Here is a 15,479-nt window from a genome sequence, read left to right on the forward strand (position 1 = left end):
CACTGTGTTTTCAGTTATATATCCTCAAACTATATATGTGTGTGTGTGTGTGTGTGTGTGTGTGTGTGTGTGTGTGTGTGTGTATTGAACTCAGATTGTCTGGCTCGTCGACACTTTTACTAACTGAGCCATCTCACCAGCCACTACCTATACTTTTTCCAGCTTCTTTCTTAACTCTTTAATGCACCTGGAATTTATTTGGGGATAGATTGGGAGATAAAGTTCTAAATTCTTGTTGCCACAATCAGTGAACTTCTCAAAACTGATTATCAAGCCAAAGATAAACAGACTAATGTAGTTTCAATAGATCTTATCCCATGTCTATCTTGCTGATTACTACACTCCAGCACCTCATATGGAGAAGTAGCTGATAGCTACTGAAAGTATTCAGAAGGTTTTAACAGTTTGCTGTGTTGTTCCATCTTTCTCTTACACAGAAGACTGACACATTGTCTTTTGTGGATGAACTCTGAGTGAAGGAATGACCTGAAGGTATCTGACAGCAGGCGTCTGCAGATGCATCTAACTCATCTACCTGCTTTCACTTCTTGCAACTAGAGTGAAGGTTTAAACACTTCCATCATGTCCTTCTCTGGCTTGATACCGTCTTCGTTTCGATCAAACCAAACCCAAGCTCATCGCTGGACTTAACCTTCCCACCTTTTATTTTTATAGCATCTGACTTAATTTCCCATGATGCTCTCCTTCATGGTGCTGAAGTCTCACTGGTCTTTCCTTTCTAGAACATTCTAAACTCTATGCTTGTTTTGCTGCCAGCCTTTTAAAAAATTACTTTTATTTTATGTGTATGAGTGGTATACCTGCATGTGTGTAAATGCACCCATGCCATGCAGTGCCCGCAGAGGACAGAAGAGAGCATAGGATCCCCTGGAACTGGAGTTATAGATGGTTGTTAGCCACCATGTAGGTGCTGGGATTCAAATCTCAGTCTTCTGCAAGAACAGTCAGTGCTCTTAACTGCCGAGCCATCTCTCCAGCCCCAGCTGCCAGCCTTTTGTGTTTAGTTTCTACTCTCTAAATAGTGTTCACTAGTTTGTTTGCTACTTTTCACCCAGGTCCCAGCTAAAATGTCACCTCCGTAGAGTCTCCTCTTGATATTATTATTTTACTGTGCCCCTGTCTTACCCTATCTGTGTTGTCACTCTACCCCAACACCCTCTTCTATTTTATAATCTCCAGTTGTTATTATCTGAATTCACCAGTTGTTTGTTTATTTCTTATCTATCTTTTCCACTAGAACACAGGTTCCATCAGGGCAGAGATTTTTGTTGTCTTTGGACAGCACTGTGTCCCCAGTGTTCAATAAAATGTTTAACATGAAGTTGGCACTCTCTGAATATTTGTTGTGTGAATATGTGAATGAACTTGCAGGTTTCCTTGATAGCATAATTTTAAATAATAACAAGAGTTGATATTTATTAAACATTCTTCCACCTACTGTTCATCAAACCAGGCCTTTACATACATTGTTCTACTTAATTCTTACAATAACCCTTTAAGGCAAGTATATTAAAATTACCATTTTACAGAAAAGGAAACTGAGGCATGGAACAAGGATGAACTATTAGGACTTGCTCACTTCCTGAGGTTGTGTGGATTGCACACATCTGGGTGCCAGAGTGAACCTGCCCAGAGGTGCTCCTAGACCCTACTATTTGAATTTCATTAGTTCATAGCCTTTCAACTGTTTCTCTCTCTTGGTAAAGGGTCCAGAGAGGCAAAAGTTTTTTGCTTGTTTGGCAGATTCTTTTCATCCTTGTGAATGCGGATGAACCCAAAAATAAACGTGTCTTCGAGTACTTCCGGATCACGGAGGTCAATGTTCCATCTATTCAAATCCTAAACTTAAGCTCTGATGCCAGGTACAAAATGCCCACAGACGATATAACCTATGAAAGCCTCAAGAAGTTTTCGCTCAGCTTCCTAAGCAGAAGTGCCAAGGTAAGTTTGTTCTCAGGTAAGTTTGACCTTAAAATCATTCCTTCCTTACAATTTTGTTGGGCTGTGGTCATCTGTAGGAAGAGAATAAACAAAGATCAACCCAAAGCTCAAAGTGAGACAATTCCTCATTTCCGCACCTTGAATCAGTCCAACTTATGACCCATCCTGAGGCTGTAATTCTATTGTTTGTTCTTTAGCTGCAAAGTAAATTTCCAATGGCAATGCAAGACATTCTGAAGAGTTGCCTTGCCCTCCGAAGGAGGCTCTTACCTTCCTGTAGCCTCTTATGTGAAAGGCCCACTTGGCCCAAGGGTAAAGGAGAAAGAGATTGGAGCACATACAGAAATCATGATTTAGCCTCGAAGGCATCAGAGACCTTCAGTTGTGTAGAGTGAAAAGACAGACTTTGTTGCTGAAAGGAGAGGCTCAGAAAGATAACCATAGAACACTTCATCATCCACTGTTATTTTATCTCTTTTTATATCCCTGATGAGTAGGAGGAACATATTTTTTTATATTCCAAACTACAAACCTTTGAGAGTAAATGGGGAAATCCTTCAAAACTGTTATAATGTGTTTGGAGTAACAGGAATACATAGTCTCCAGTTAACTCATCATCTGTGATGATCCTATCTGGGTGCTTCTTTTTCCTTCTGTCTTCCCACAGGGACTCTGCTGCAGGGAGAAGCTGTTCTCTGATGCACATGATCATGAGGTCAAGCAGAAAGGCGGGCAACCTTCCTGATACTTCCAAACCGTTTCTCTTCCCACCTTGCAAAACTCAAGATTCTTTGTATCTCCTGCTTTTGACATCTGACCACTTGCTTCCATCCCTTATGACTGTCCTCTGATCATCTTTCTACTCTCCGAGGACGCAGGCTCCTGATTGCAGATTTTGCTTCCACCCCACTTTGCCATCATTTCCAAAGATACCAACAGACATGCTTATCTCTGTTCTCCATGAGTTGTGTGCCCGTGCCTTCTCAGCCACTGCTCGCCTGGTCACAATCTAGAGATGGCAGCTCCTCCAAATGTTCAATTTCAGGCTTCTCATCCTCTCAGTTCAACTAACCACATTGCTACAAAGCCTCTCGGCTCCCATGACCTCCAATCTCCTGGTTACATTTCAATCTCTGGTGTCATTCTCCATGAGCTTGGATCCCATGGTCTGTCATTCTGATAATTCCCTCACCGTCTCCACTTTCCACCTCCTCTGCACACTGAAGTACCCTTCAGGCAAAACCCCAACTTCTGTTGATCCCTCTTAACTCCCATGCTGCTTCCACAGTAATGTTGAAGAAAAGCAACTTCAGCCAGGCATGGTGGCACACGCCTTTAATCCCAGGACTTGGGAGGCAGAGGCCAGCCTGGTCTCCATAGTGAATCCAGGCCAGCTGTGGCTATAGGGAGACCCTGTCTCAAAAAGACAAAAAAAAATTTTTTTTAAAAAAAAGCAATTTCACCGTGAGGCTGGCAGGCTTTGTGGACTCACCTCTCACAGACTCAGAAATATCCAAGCATATCTATATCAATCCCTCTTTTTTTATTATTTTTATTTTGTGTGTATGAGTGTATTGCCTGCATGTATGTGAGTGCAACCGTGTCGTGCAATGCTGCGGAAGTCAGAAGAGGGTTTCGGATTCCCCTGGAACTGGAGTTGAGGATGGTTCGTAGCTGCCATGTGGGTGCTGGGAATCGAACCCGGGTCCTCTGGTAAGAGCAGTCAGTGCTCTTAACCACTGAGACATCTCTCCAGCCCCATCTATATCAATTTCTCTTAATGTGTTTATTCGCTCAATCTTTAAATCTATTTTTCCTCCTACCCCATTCCCACTTTTAGTCTAAACCAACTAAGAAAAGCGAGGTCTTCTGGGGCCTTCTCAGTTTCTGTCACTACATCTACAATGGACCTGAGAAATTCTACACCTTCTCTCCTCCCTTCAGTTAGATCCAAGGTGTCATCTACCTTTTAAAGACCAGCATGTCCTCTTGTGCTCCTGGACCACAAATGAGCATCTGTCACATGACCAATGAGATCTGTCTGATCTGCTTATTCATGATTCTCCTCTGTTTTCATCATTGCTCATCTCCCATGTCCAGCCCCACCCCGTCCTCTTTATGCTCCCGTGAAAGAGCATTAAATCATTTCCAGAGGCTAGAGGGTAGATGAGGGCAGTATTTTTTAAAAAATATTCAAGATCCAAGACAGAAGCCACACAGCAAAGGCTTCATATGTATATTAAAGGTTTGGCATCCTAAGAGCAGTGACAAGCCAGATCTGCACGGTGGAAATAGATCCTTGCTTATAGAAAATGAAGGCATGGAGAGGATTTGGAGGTGATACAAGGAGAATACTAGCTATTCCACATGAGAGTCACATGAGAGTCATGGTCTACCTGGGTAGAGTAGTCACAGGGGAAATGAAAGGCTAAAAGGAATGGATATAGGCTCAAGAGACAGGCTAAAGGAGGCAGTGGCTGTATAGAAAAATGCACCAAGATTTCCAAAACTTTCTGTAAACAAAAGCAACTGTTGAATTCATTTGCAAGTCTTTATTAAGGTTTTGCTGTGGGACAAGCAACAAATGCTTGTTGAGAAAAGAAAAAAATGTCTTATGGCATTCCATGTAGTATGTCAGAGAAATAAACAGATGATAAAGTTCTATAAGCAATATAAGGAAACATCTCAAAGAACGCATTTAATTTGGGAGAGTCAAGGAAATTTTTCTCTTAAGGTCATCTTGAAGAATAAATTTGGGTTAAACTAGATAAAAGAGGGAGTCTAAAACTTGGAGAGACCTTCCAGGCAGTGTGAGGAGCATAGAAGCCTGAGATAGAAGAAGGCCAGTCTTTTGGCAGTGGGGGATCAACTAAAGATCAGACCTAAAGAAAGCCAGGGGAAGAATGGCAGTGAACTTGGGGGAGTGGGAAAGTAAATGCCTTGGTTTGACTCTTAGAAAAATTGAGTTGATGCTAAAGACCCGAGTCCCACTCCCATCCTCAAATCCCAAGAATCACGTACTTGAAAGAGACACATCCCAGAGCTCCATCCTCAGCACTTGGATGGTTTTCTGGCCTGGATAACCCAGAGTTCACATTGAGCTTATGACCTGTTTCTGCATTTCATATTCCCTCTAAGAGTTTGTCTTTCCAAGGGAAAGCCTTTGATATTTTGTAATTAGGGTGGTGATCCCCAATTACATAGTCCTTTCTGGAGAGTATGTAATCTCTTAGGCCACTTGAATTTGTTTCCTAGAAACACGAATCCAGTGAAGAGATTCCAAAATACTGGGACCAAGGGCCAGTTAAGAAGCTTGTGGGGAAGAACTTCAACGTGGTTGTCTTTGATAAGGAAAAGGATGTGTTTGTGATGTTCTGTAAGTATGTTCATAGGGACAATAGGAGACCAAGGCCCGATACTGCTTTCAAGTGTTGCCTCAGAATGGAATTCTTAGGCAATACTGTCTCCAAACCCCATCAAAGCACTGTGCTAAGGATTGTCTTAACTCCCAGGGAGGCTGGATCAAGATGCCAGCAACCACATGCAACTTTGTGCCTCAAATTGATTCTTAGCAAGTATAGAATGCTTTATATATAATCTAGGTCTGTGACAATTTGTTCCAATAATAATAATTGATGGCTGATGTGGCTTCATTGGATGCAGCAGTATATTAGGACTCAGGCTGAGCACTGTATACCTTGTCATTTAATACTCACAGTATCCTCTTAAAAGTAGTTACTATTATCCCTTCCATGTCACCAGTCAGTGGAATCTCAAGGAGACAAATTTATTTCCAGTATCATTCAGTAAGTGCTGGAAGGGAGATTTAAACCTTTTCAGTCTAGCTCTAGCACTAGTATTCAGAATTCCCCAGCTTGGACGTCATGTGGCTTACCCCATGACCCCTATGAGGCAGGGGTGCACATGCTTCATATAAAGGACTTGACATAGTATCTGGCACATTGCAAGCACCCCACAAATGAGTACCATTGTTTTTATTCCTATTAAAATTATTTCCACTTCTTGTCTATAGATTACAGCCTTTCCCCTAGTCTCTGGTTTATATGACAGACCCAAAGCTAGAGCCTACTCTCTGTTCAGACATTGTAGAAGGTAAGTTTGAAGTTACTTCAGACAGTGCCCCCATTTCAAGAGGTGAAGGTACCATTTAGTGAGCACTTACACTGAGCTAGGGAGTGGCATATGGTGTGTTCCAACAAGCCAATGAGGAAGGCACAGTGGTTTCTTCGTGACACATGAGCCCAGCCTCAGAAAGGTCATTACCTTATCCCAGGTCACACAGTACGTATGTAGTAAGGCCAAGAGTGAAGCAATCTCCGCACTGATTATATCCAAGATTTCACAATCTTGATCAAACAGACTCTTGTCTATAGACAAAGCATCTGAGGTCTGTGTAGTTGAGTCACTGCAATCTGCTCCCTTTTAGGAGTGGCTGGGGCAGCCTTGCTGTACTTACCTGACACACAGAGTTCTGAGAACATTCATTTGCTTCTAATAAAAGGCAAAAGCAACCTCATTTTCTTGGAAGCAGCGCTGTTGGATTGCACCCTGGGGTTTCAGCCATTACACCCCTCCTATTCCTACCCAGAGCTCACCAAGCTCCTGGGGACTTGGGGTGCTGCTGGCAGGAGGTCTGGTCATGGGGCACTTGGTTGGTAAATGGAAGGATGATCCTGCAAAAGTATGGTGTTGGAGCCTCTGAGGCCATTCCACCCACAGAGCAAAAAAATTCTGAGTTCTGAGCTTTAGATGAAGGACAAATAGGTGAGATCTGGTTTTCCCTGTTTTGGAGCTGAACTTTGGTTTCTCTCCAGAGGGCCAGGAGCTTGGGCCTCTCAAAGCTCAAACAACTTTCCACAAGAACATCCAGTGCCTCCTTCCCAAAGGTATTTGTACTTGTTAGAATTTTAGGGCATACCTATTCACTTCTTAGGCATATTGTCCTTCAAGGGACTGAAAGGTAAGTTACGTTTTACCATAGTATATTATTTTGTTATGTAATAAGATATTATGTAGTATGATGCTATCTTTTGTTACACATTATTTGTGGTACAATCAAGTCCAAGTCTTCAAACCCCATTTCCTCTGCTTAATTTCCCAAATGACCTTGAGCAAGTAGCTTAACCTCTGTGCTATAACATACATACACACACACACACACATACACGTGCATATACACACATGTGAGTGCACTTTTGGGCATAACACTGGAAATCACTTAGCATAAATATATTCATTTAACTTAATGGAACACTATGTTAAAAGAAGGCATTAAAAAAAGTTTCCATTTTAGTGTCATGAAGGAATGACACTAGGCTAATTTTTATTCTAGTTTAAAAAATAAAGATCATGTACTGAGATGTGAAAAATGAATATATGAATAGAAGAATATGATTTTCAGAGCAGATTCATAGTAAGAACACAGTGGTGGTATGTGGGAGGTGGCTTCAGCTTTCAGAATCCTAGGCACTGTGAGTTGAGTAAGGCTCTTTTTTTTCCAGATGCACCTTGGTCTGAGAAGTGTAAGGCACTATTTCCAGTGCTGGAAGAGTTGGGCATAAAGTATCAAAATCACTCCACAGTCATCACTGCCAAGATTGACATAACAGCAAATGATATTCAACTGGCAAACCCAGAGCAGTACCCATTCTTCAGACTTTTCCCTACCAACTCTCAAGAGGTGAGGGCTCTTGGGACCCACACAACTGAAAATATTATTTATCACCAGGGACTCAGTTTCTCCCTAGCTCTGCCTTCTTCTGAACCAACTTCGCCTTCAGCTCCAGTCCCCACTGTGCTCTCAAGTGTTCAGAGCATTTTCTACTTCCACCCAAGTCCCAAGACTTGATATAATTGCTCACAACTTGAGTCAATTGCTCATTGTTGACCAATCCCAGTGCCAAATGAATGTTGATGCTTTGATTGGTCAGAGTGACAGTTTCCTCTAGCAATGAGGCAGAGCTCTCTCCAAAGCATACGGAATAAGGTAGAGACCTCTTCATAGGGATAGTGGGAGTGGGGTGCTACCAGATGAAAGAAGAATGTGTGCCAGAAATAATCTATGCTCCTTACATCTGGGGACTCTAGTCCTCATCCAACTATCACCAGGGCTGTTGGAACACACCTTCACTCTGAGACTTTGGCATATCAGAGAAGCATGAGCCAAGGTCCTTGTTCCAGAGGAGAGTGTGGCAGAGTGGGAAGAAAAGTCATAATGATTTGAATCCATCTCTCTATGCAATGGGCACTGGGGGGGGGGGGACAGATTCTGGAAGACAGATATGGCTGAAATCTTCATGTAGACTCAGATCTCTGGATAATGATAAGGATTTAATTCAGATTAGAGAAGAGGCCTTGAACTACAGGTCAGATATATAACATGAGCAAAGAGGTTGGCAGGAAGATGATCAGAGCACTATGAATGAGATGCCATTCTAGTGCAGAAGATGTATATGGAGAGGTCATCAAAAATGTGGCTACTTGAAAGGTTGAGGCTGAGTCACCAATCTTAAGTTGTGTGTTAAAAAGTTTAAGCAACCAGTGAGCAGAAAGTTGCTGCTTAACCTCCTAAAGACTGAGAGAGGACAGGAAATTTGATAAATGCATATTGACCACATGCCAGGTACTTTATAAAATACAACCATAATCTTACCATTATTGTCATCATAGTGCTACTAATCATAGAAAATGCATGCAGTACTTACTATAATCCAGACACTATTTAAGCACATTTCATTTATCAGCTCATTGAATACAATGAACACTATAGTGTAAGCACTAGTATTAAGTCCATGTGAGGACAGGCAGTAAGCAGACAGACCATAGTGATAAGTAATGAAACACCAGAGGTTAGACCTATAAAGTATGGCTTTATAGTTCATGCTGTGACCCATTCATTCATATCCTCTGGTGAAAGAATTTCTATTATCCTTATTTGAGAACTAGGGTAATGGAGGCTCATAGAGGTTAGGGCGTTTTCTCAGTGTATCCAGACAGTTAGGAATTGGATTGTGTTTCTTGTTGACATAGTGCCTGAGCAACTTGCAAGAAGTGCCCATCTTTATCCTTCTCTTTTTTCTTTTTAGGCTGTATTGTATAAGGGAGAGCATACCATGAAGGGTTTTTGTGACTTCCTAGAAAGTCAAGTCAAGATAAGGATTGAGGAAGAGGATGAGGTAAGGAATGACAGCAATATGCTGGATTATTTTCTCCCACACAGAATTATTAAGAAACCAGTGGGCCAGAAAAAAAGTATGTCAAGAATTCCACTCATATCTTGAAGAATTGCATCCATGATCTCATGATCTCTGGAGATGGTTTTGAGGATGGTTGGATGGCTATCCATTTTGGTTGACTTCACTAGTCATTTCAAGGGAATTTATGACAAGGGAGTAGAAATGGCAGACTTCAGAAACAAAAAGGCAAAGCATCTGAAGTAGCACATAGCTCCCAAGACTGCTTCTCTTAGTCTACTTTCCTTAGATGATAATCAGATATCCTGATGGAATTCTGCTGTCTGACAATGCTACCTGGATGGGTGGGACCTATTGAGGGCATTTTTCCCAAGCATGGCCTCAGAGAGCCATCTTCTGGAAGGTGCCATCAGGATCAGGTGGGACTCTTTGTGTTGATAGTATCAAAGGCACGCCTCTTCTGTTTCAGCAACAATAGATATTTGTCCCATTTAAACAGTAGGATACCTGGCACAAATGGATCCAGTAACTCAAGCCTGCTTTCTTTCTTCCCATTTGTGTTTTCTTCTGTGTTGGTTATTTCCTCAAGCATTTACTTCCCCATAGAGGGTCAGATGTTACCCTGTAACCCCAAACTTAACTCATTCAAGTTTAGAAAGAATACACTTCTCAGTACTTCCATACATGTCCTAGAGAAAGATCTCATTAGCTAAGCCAGAGTCCTGGAGTTAGGGACAGGACGGCCACACCCCTCCACTTGGAGTAGAGGGGCAGCTTGCTCCAAGATCCCCTTAGCAGAGGGCAAAACCGTAGCTGAACACATTACCATCTCATCCCATCTATGAGGGTACTCCAAGCCAAAGATGATTCTTTCTGGGCTCATCTAGATAAGGAGCTGTAGCAATTGCGATCATAATTATCACATACATTTCTTTGTTCTTTTTCCCTCCCTCTCTTGTTTCCACATTTTAACAGTTATTGTCCATTGACAAAACTGAAGTCATAGAAGACGAAGTCTTAGCTGAGGAAAAGGAGATTCTGTTTGTGCAGCAGTTCCCTGAGCAGGAGTCGCCTAAGCTGGAGAACAAGACGGAACAAGACAGGTTTCTGGAAGAGATGCCTGAGCCGGAGAACAAAACCAAGCTGCCAGGGCCAGCACAAGGTCTGCTAGAGCTGGAGAATTTGACCAAGTTGGAAGATCCAGAAAGACAGAAGAAAACAGCCAAGAAGGAGGAGGAGGAGGCTGAGCCAAAGCGGCCTCTAAGTCCAGAGAAAAAAACAAAAATCAAAGAAGAACTTTAGTGTCTCCAAAGTCAGGAGAGAAGGAGCCAGGTTTTGGGTCCTGGCATCATTTTCTGAGTAGCACTATTCTAATATCATTGTAGGGTGGGTGGGGCTGGACAATAAAGCCCAGGAGCAATTGGACCCTGTTTTGCTCATTACCTCTTTTTACTGGTTGGTGATAATGTGGAGAGCCGTTTGGACAAGAATTCACCCAGGGCTGCAGGGGGGGCCATGATGGAAATAGTGAATGAGTGTTTGCTACCTGCCGAGCCTTCATCTGCTTCTAGAACATCACTTAAGACTGGGTTTATTGTTCCTATTTATAGATGAGAAAACTGAGGTATAAAGAGTTAGTAACCCATCAGGATCACACAATTTAAAAACTGTGGAGCTATATCTCTCTATATCTCTCATATGCTCATACTTAGCCACTAGCTGTACCACCTCCTGCTGGTTGGGCCCCCAGAACTTGGCTACACCATGCAAATGAGGTGAATTGACAGTCACATGCTGCAGTTTAACACAGTAAAGATCCAACTTCAGATTTTGTTGTTGTTGTTGTCTTTTTGTCTTTTTGAGACAGGGTCTCCCTGTAGCCTCAGCTATCCCGGAACTCACGATGTAGACCAGGCTGGCCTTGAACTCACTGAGATCCTCCTGCCTCTGCCTCCCAAGTGCTGGGATTAAAGGCGTGTGCCACCACGCCTGACATTTATTTATTTATTTATTTATTTGTTTATTTATTTTAATTTTTGTCTGTAGATTTCTTTTTAAATTTTTATTTTATGTGTGTGTTTTGCCTACATGTCTGTAAGTATACCAGTATGTGCAATGCCCTCAGAGGCTAGAAGAGGGGCATTGGATGCACTGGAACTGGAGTTATGGATGGTTGTTAGCCTCCATGTGTGTGCTGGGAACTGAACCTGGGTCCTCTGGAAGAGTAGCCAATGCTCTTAACTGCTTGAGTCATCTCTCCAGGTCCCTTGTCCCTAAATTTCTACATGTCAGTAAGTACCCCATTCAGTCATGCCTGGATCATACCCTGTGGTCTTTACATTTACTAATATAAAGCTAACAATCCACATGATTCTACACACTTTCCCTCAATGTGTCTCCACCCACTTTCTTCCATGTGACCCCATTCTCTTCTTTCTATGGGACTTTGGTCACTTCCTTCCATGTGATGCCCCCTGTTTCCCTCATGCAAGTCCATCTACTTCCACCTGCTTTTTATGCATTGCTGCTGACAGTCACCTACCATGTCTCAACTGCAGAAGTCTCATAATTGATTTCTCACTTGCTATTTTGAAACACCCTTCCATTTCCCCCAAATATCCCCTATTCCTACAACTGCTGCTATGTTTTAAAATGTCATAGCTACCAATGCTTAAAATGTTACCAAATTTCCACCCTGTAATTGGCATCTTTAATGCTTTTAGAATAAAACTCAGTCTTCTTACTACACCCTCAAAGTTTTGAAAGGTCTGTCCCTGCAGACATCTTTTTCTCCTCTCATTCTCTCTCTAATTCACACTCCAATATATTATTTGAACAAAATAAATTCTGTGAGGTGGTTCCCTCTACCTAAACACATGCCCTCAGAATACCTACCCCTTGATCCACACACAGTTATGCATTATCTTTCAAATCTCAGCTGAAATGTCACTTCTAAGAGCCCCCTCCCCCACATCACTAATATTTGAGTCTCTTGCTGTGTCATTTGCAGTTGTGTATTGCCTGCCTTCCCCACTATCAGAGCCCCATGAAAACAAACATACCTGCTTTTACAAAGCCAGCTGTGAACTCTGCTTACTATGTAGTAAATGCTTAATAAATGGTCACAGACAAAATGAAACCGTGTAAGATAGCACCCTTCTCTGAGAGATACAGGATTTCATGGTCATCCCAAGAGGAAGAAGTGAGAATACCTTCGGATTCAAGTTGGACTCTACATTAGTTTCCTTTGACAAATTAACACAGACTTAAGGACTTTAAATAACTTAAAGTTAGTCTCAGATAGTTCCGGGGGAGTCAAAAATCAGACACCAATTTCATGATTTGGATTTTGTGCTACACACCTGTAATTTTAGTGCTCAGGAGGCAGAAGCAGGAAGATCATGGATTCAAGGCCAGCCTGGGCTACTTAGTGAGACCATGTCTCAAATCCACCCCCTACCCCTGCACTGGACTAAAGTCAAGTGTCATTAGGTTTGGTACTTTCTGGAAGAGTCCCTGGCCTTTGGTAGATCCAGGGACTGCCTGCAATCCTTGGCTTGTGTTTCTATCCTGGAATCACTCTGACCTTGTGTTTCATCCCCACATCTCATTTCTCGTGTTTCCCTCTTCTGCGCACCACTGTGACTCATCCAGCTTTCCAGGATCCCCTCTCCAGCTCTATTTCCTCAGTGTTGTGACACATGCACAGCTCCTTTCATTCTGTAAAGCAGTATTCATGGGTTCCCAAGGTTAGGATGTGGATATATGTGGGGGTCATTATTCAGCCTTTCAGACTCACACTGTTGATCTGATTTACTTTTATACAGGTACTAATGGGAATTTAGAGAAAAGGAGGTGTTTTATTGTAAGGACTGTGTTCTCTAAACACCATCTGGGCCTCTCTATTTTGCACTCATCACATAAGGCAAAGGTATTTGTATTTTCTTAGACCCCAGAGCCAGTTCCTCTCACTCCCCATACCTGCCCTGTCCATATCCAGGTGAAGCAGGTAACAGCCTGGGGCCCTAGAACTCAGTGGAGCCAGATACCCCAATGGGCATGGGTATTAGTATTCAGAACACGGTGCATGCAGGGCTCACCAGCCTCAACCTCACATTCATGTGCCTGCCTGTTAAAGGAGGGGGGAGTTCAGGGGGCAGCTGAGATTAGGTCACATGGAACAGAGCCCCTGACAAGCCATGGGATGGCGAACAAGGGTACAAGGGTGTCATTGAAAGACCCACAGGTGCACCTGGAGCGTCAGAGGTGGGTGGTATGATGCCTGTCTGTTGGGAAGGGCTTCTCGCCACTCATTTTCTGTCCCTTCCCAATAGATCTGTCTATGAATTCCTTCTGTCTGATCAGGTTTTCAAAACTCTCAATCCACTTAGCTCTACTCTCCTGAAAACAACTAAAACTGCTTGTCATTCTAAGACCCTTCTATGGCTAAGCATGGAATGTTCTTCCCCGCTCAAGGACTGCTGTCTACCCAGGGACAAATCTGAGTAACGGGGGCTTAGTTTGAAGTTAGTATTAGTTATCTGCGTAATCTTGGGAAAATTACTCAACCTCTCTGAAATTCAGCCTTCTCTCCTGTTTTACTGTTTAAGACAAAGATTGTAAAAGTACAGCTGAACTTAACAGAAACACTCAGTAAGCAACAGATGTTAACAGCTTTTAAAATCAAATTTCCTCCATGGGCTGGAGAGATGGCTCAGTGGTTAAGAGCACTGCCTGCTCTTGCGGAGGACCCGAGTTCAATTCCTAGCACCCACATGGTGGCTACAAACCGTCCTTAACTCCAGTTCCAGGGGAATCTGAAGCCCTCTTCTGACCTCCGTGGCATTGCATGACATGGGTACACTCACATACATGCAGGCAATACACTCATACACATAAAAAGAATACATAAATATTTTAAAAACATCAAATCTCCTACCATTGCTGGCAAGTTAAGAAAAGACTGTTTCAAGAGATTAAGGTTCATTAAAAAATATTTATTGAGCACTGCCCTAAAAATAAGATATTGCAGTAACTTACAGGATATAGGTGTAGGAAAGGGTTTTCTAAATCAGACAGAAGTTGCTCAGGAATTAAGGTCACCAATCAACAAGTGGGACCTCATTAAACTAAAAACCTTCTGTACAGCAAAAAAACAATCAAAAAAGTGAAGAGAAACCCACAGAATGGGAAAAAATCTTCATCAGTGACACATCTGACAGAGGTTTAACATCAAGAATATATAAAGAACTCAAAAGCAAGGAATTGAGAAACTAAATGACCCAATTAAAAGACGGGCTAAAGATCTAAACAGAGAGTTCGCAAAGGAAGAAATAAAGATGGCTAAGAAACATCTCAAAAAGTGTTCAACATGGTTAGTAATTAGGGAAATGCAAATTAAAACCACCCTAAGGTATCACCTTACCCCAATCAGACTGGCTGGGATCAAGAGAACAAATGATACCAAATGCCGATGAGGATGTGGAGAAAGGGGAATGCTCATTCACTGCTGGTGGGACTGCAAACTCATGCAACTTCTATGGAAAACAGTGTGGAAAACTCTTTAAAACCTAAAAATGAACCTACCATATGACCCGGTTATACCACTCCTTGGCATATACCCAAAGGACTCATCCTATCGTAGAGACACTTGTACAACCATGTTTGTTGCTGCTCTTTTCACAATAGCTAAGAGATGGAAGCAACTTAAGTGTCCCTCAGCTGATGAGTGGATAACGAAAATGTGGTATATTTACACAATGGAGTTCTATTCAGCAGTAAAGAAAGATGAAATAATGAAATTTGCAGGTAAGTGGATGGATCTAGAAACTGTTTTACTAAATGAAGTAACACCGACTCCGAAAAACAAACGATGTATGTGGATCCTAGCACCAAATCCTTTTAAATTCCAGGTCCCTTTAATAAGATGATGCTACACAACAGTCCCTTCTGCATGAAATAACTACCACCATCATGACTTCGGCTGAGCCTGATCGCTAAATATAGTCACAATTGGGCTTGCTGACGGTTGTGCTCATTCATTTAAAGGAGTGCCAAGCTGGGTCATTGGACCCTCACCTGAGTATCCAGCCACTCTTCCCAGCCAACTAGTCCAGCCTTGGAAGACAAAAGAAAAACGAGGAAGAACCCAATAGAGGGATGCTTTTGGAAGCCCTTGTCAAGAAACTCCAATGGACTCATATATGAACATTTGAAAATTGCCCTGTTCTGACTTTTTTCTAGTTCCCTGTCTAGAACTTGTAATGCTAATTACTCTTGCCTTTACTTCTCCTTCACATCTCC

General features: G+C 42.3%; 1 protein-coding gene across 1 annotated transcript in view; it reads left to right on the forward strand.

Annotated features, from left to right (window-relative positions):
- Pdilt (protein disulfide isomerase like, testis expressed) overlaps positions 1-10,601 on the forward strand; it is a 43,141-nt gene extending 32,540 nt beyond the window's left edge. The window contains exons 7-11 of the mRNA XM_008843895.2: positions 1,765-1,962; positions 5,218-5,338; positions 7,485-7,663; positions 9,069-9,158; positions 10,152-10,601. Of these exons, the coding sequence (XP_008842117.1) occupies positions 1,765-1,962; positions 5,218-5,338; positions 7,485-7,663; positions 9,069-9,158; positions 10,152-10,478 (915 nt within the window). The 3' untranslated portion in view covers positions 10,479-10,601. The remainder of the gene's footprint in view (positions 1-1,764; positions 1,963-5,217; positions 5,339-7,484; positions 7,664-9,068; positions 9,159-10,151) is intronic.
- Positions 10,602-15,479: the final 4,878 nt, after the last annotated feature.

The sequence above is a fragment of the Nannospalax galili genome, unplaced genomic scaffold (genome assembly GCF_000622305.1).
Source record: "Nannospalax galili isolate Female #2095 unplaced genomic scaffold, S.galili_v1.0 scaffold381, whole genome shotgun sequence".
NCBI classification, from domain to species: Eukaryota; Metazoa; Chordata; class Mammalia; order Rodentia; family Spalacidae; genus Nannospalax; species Nannospalax galili.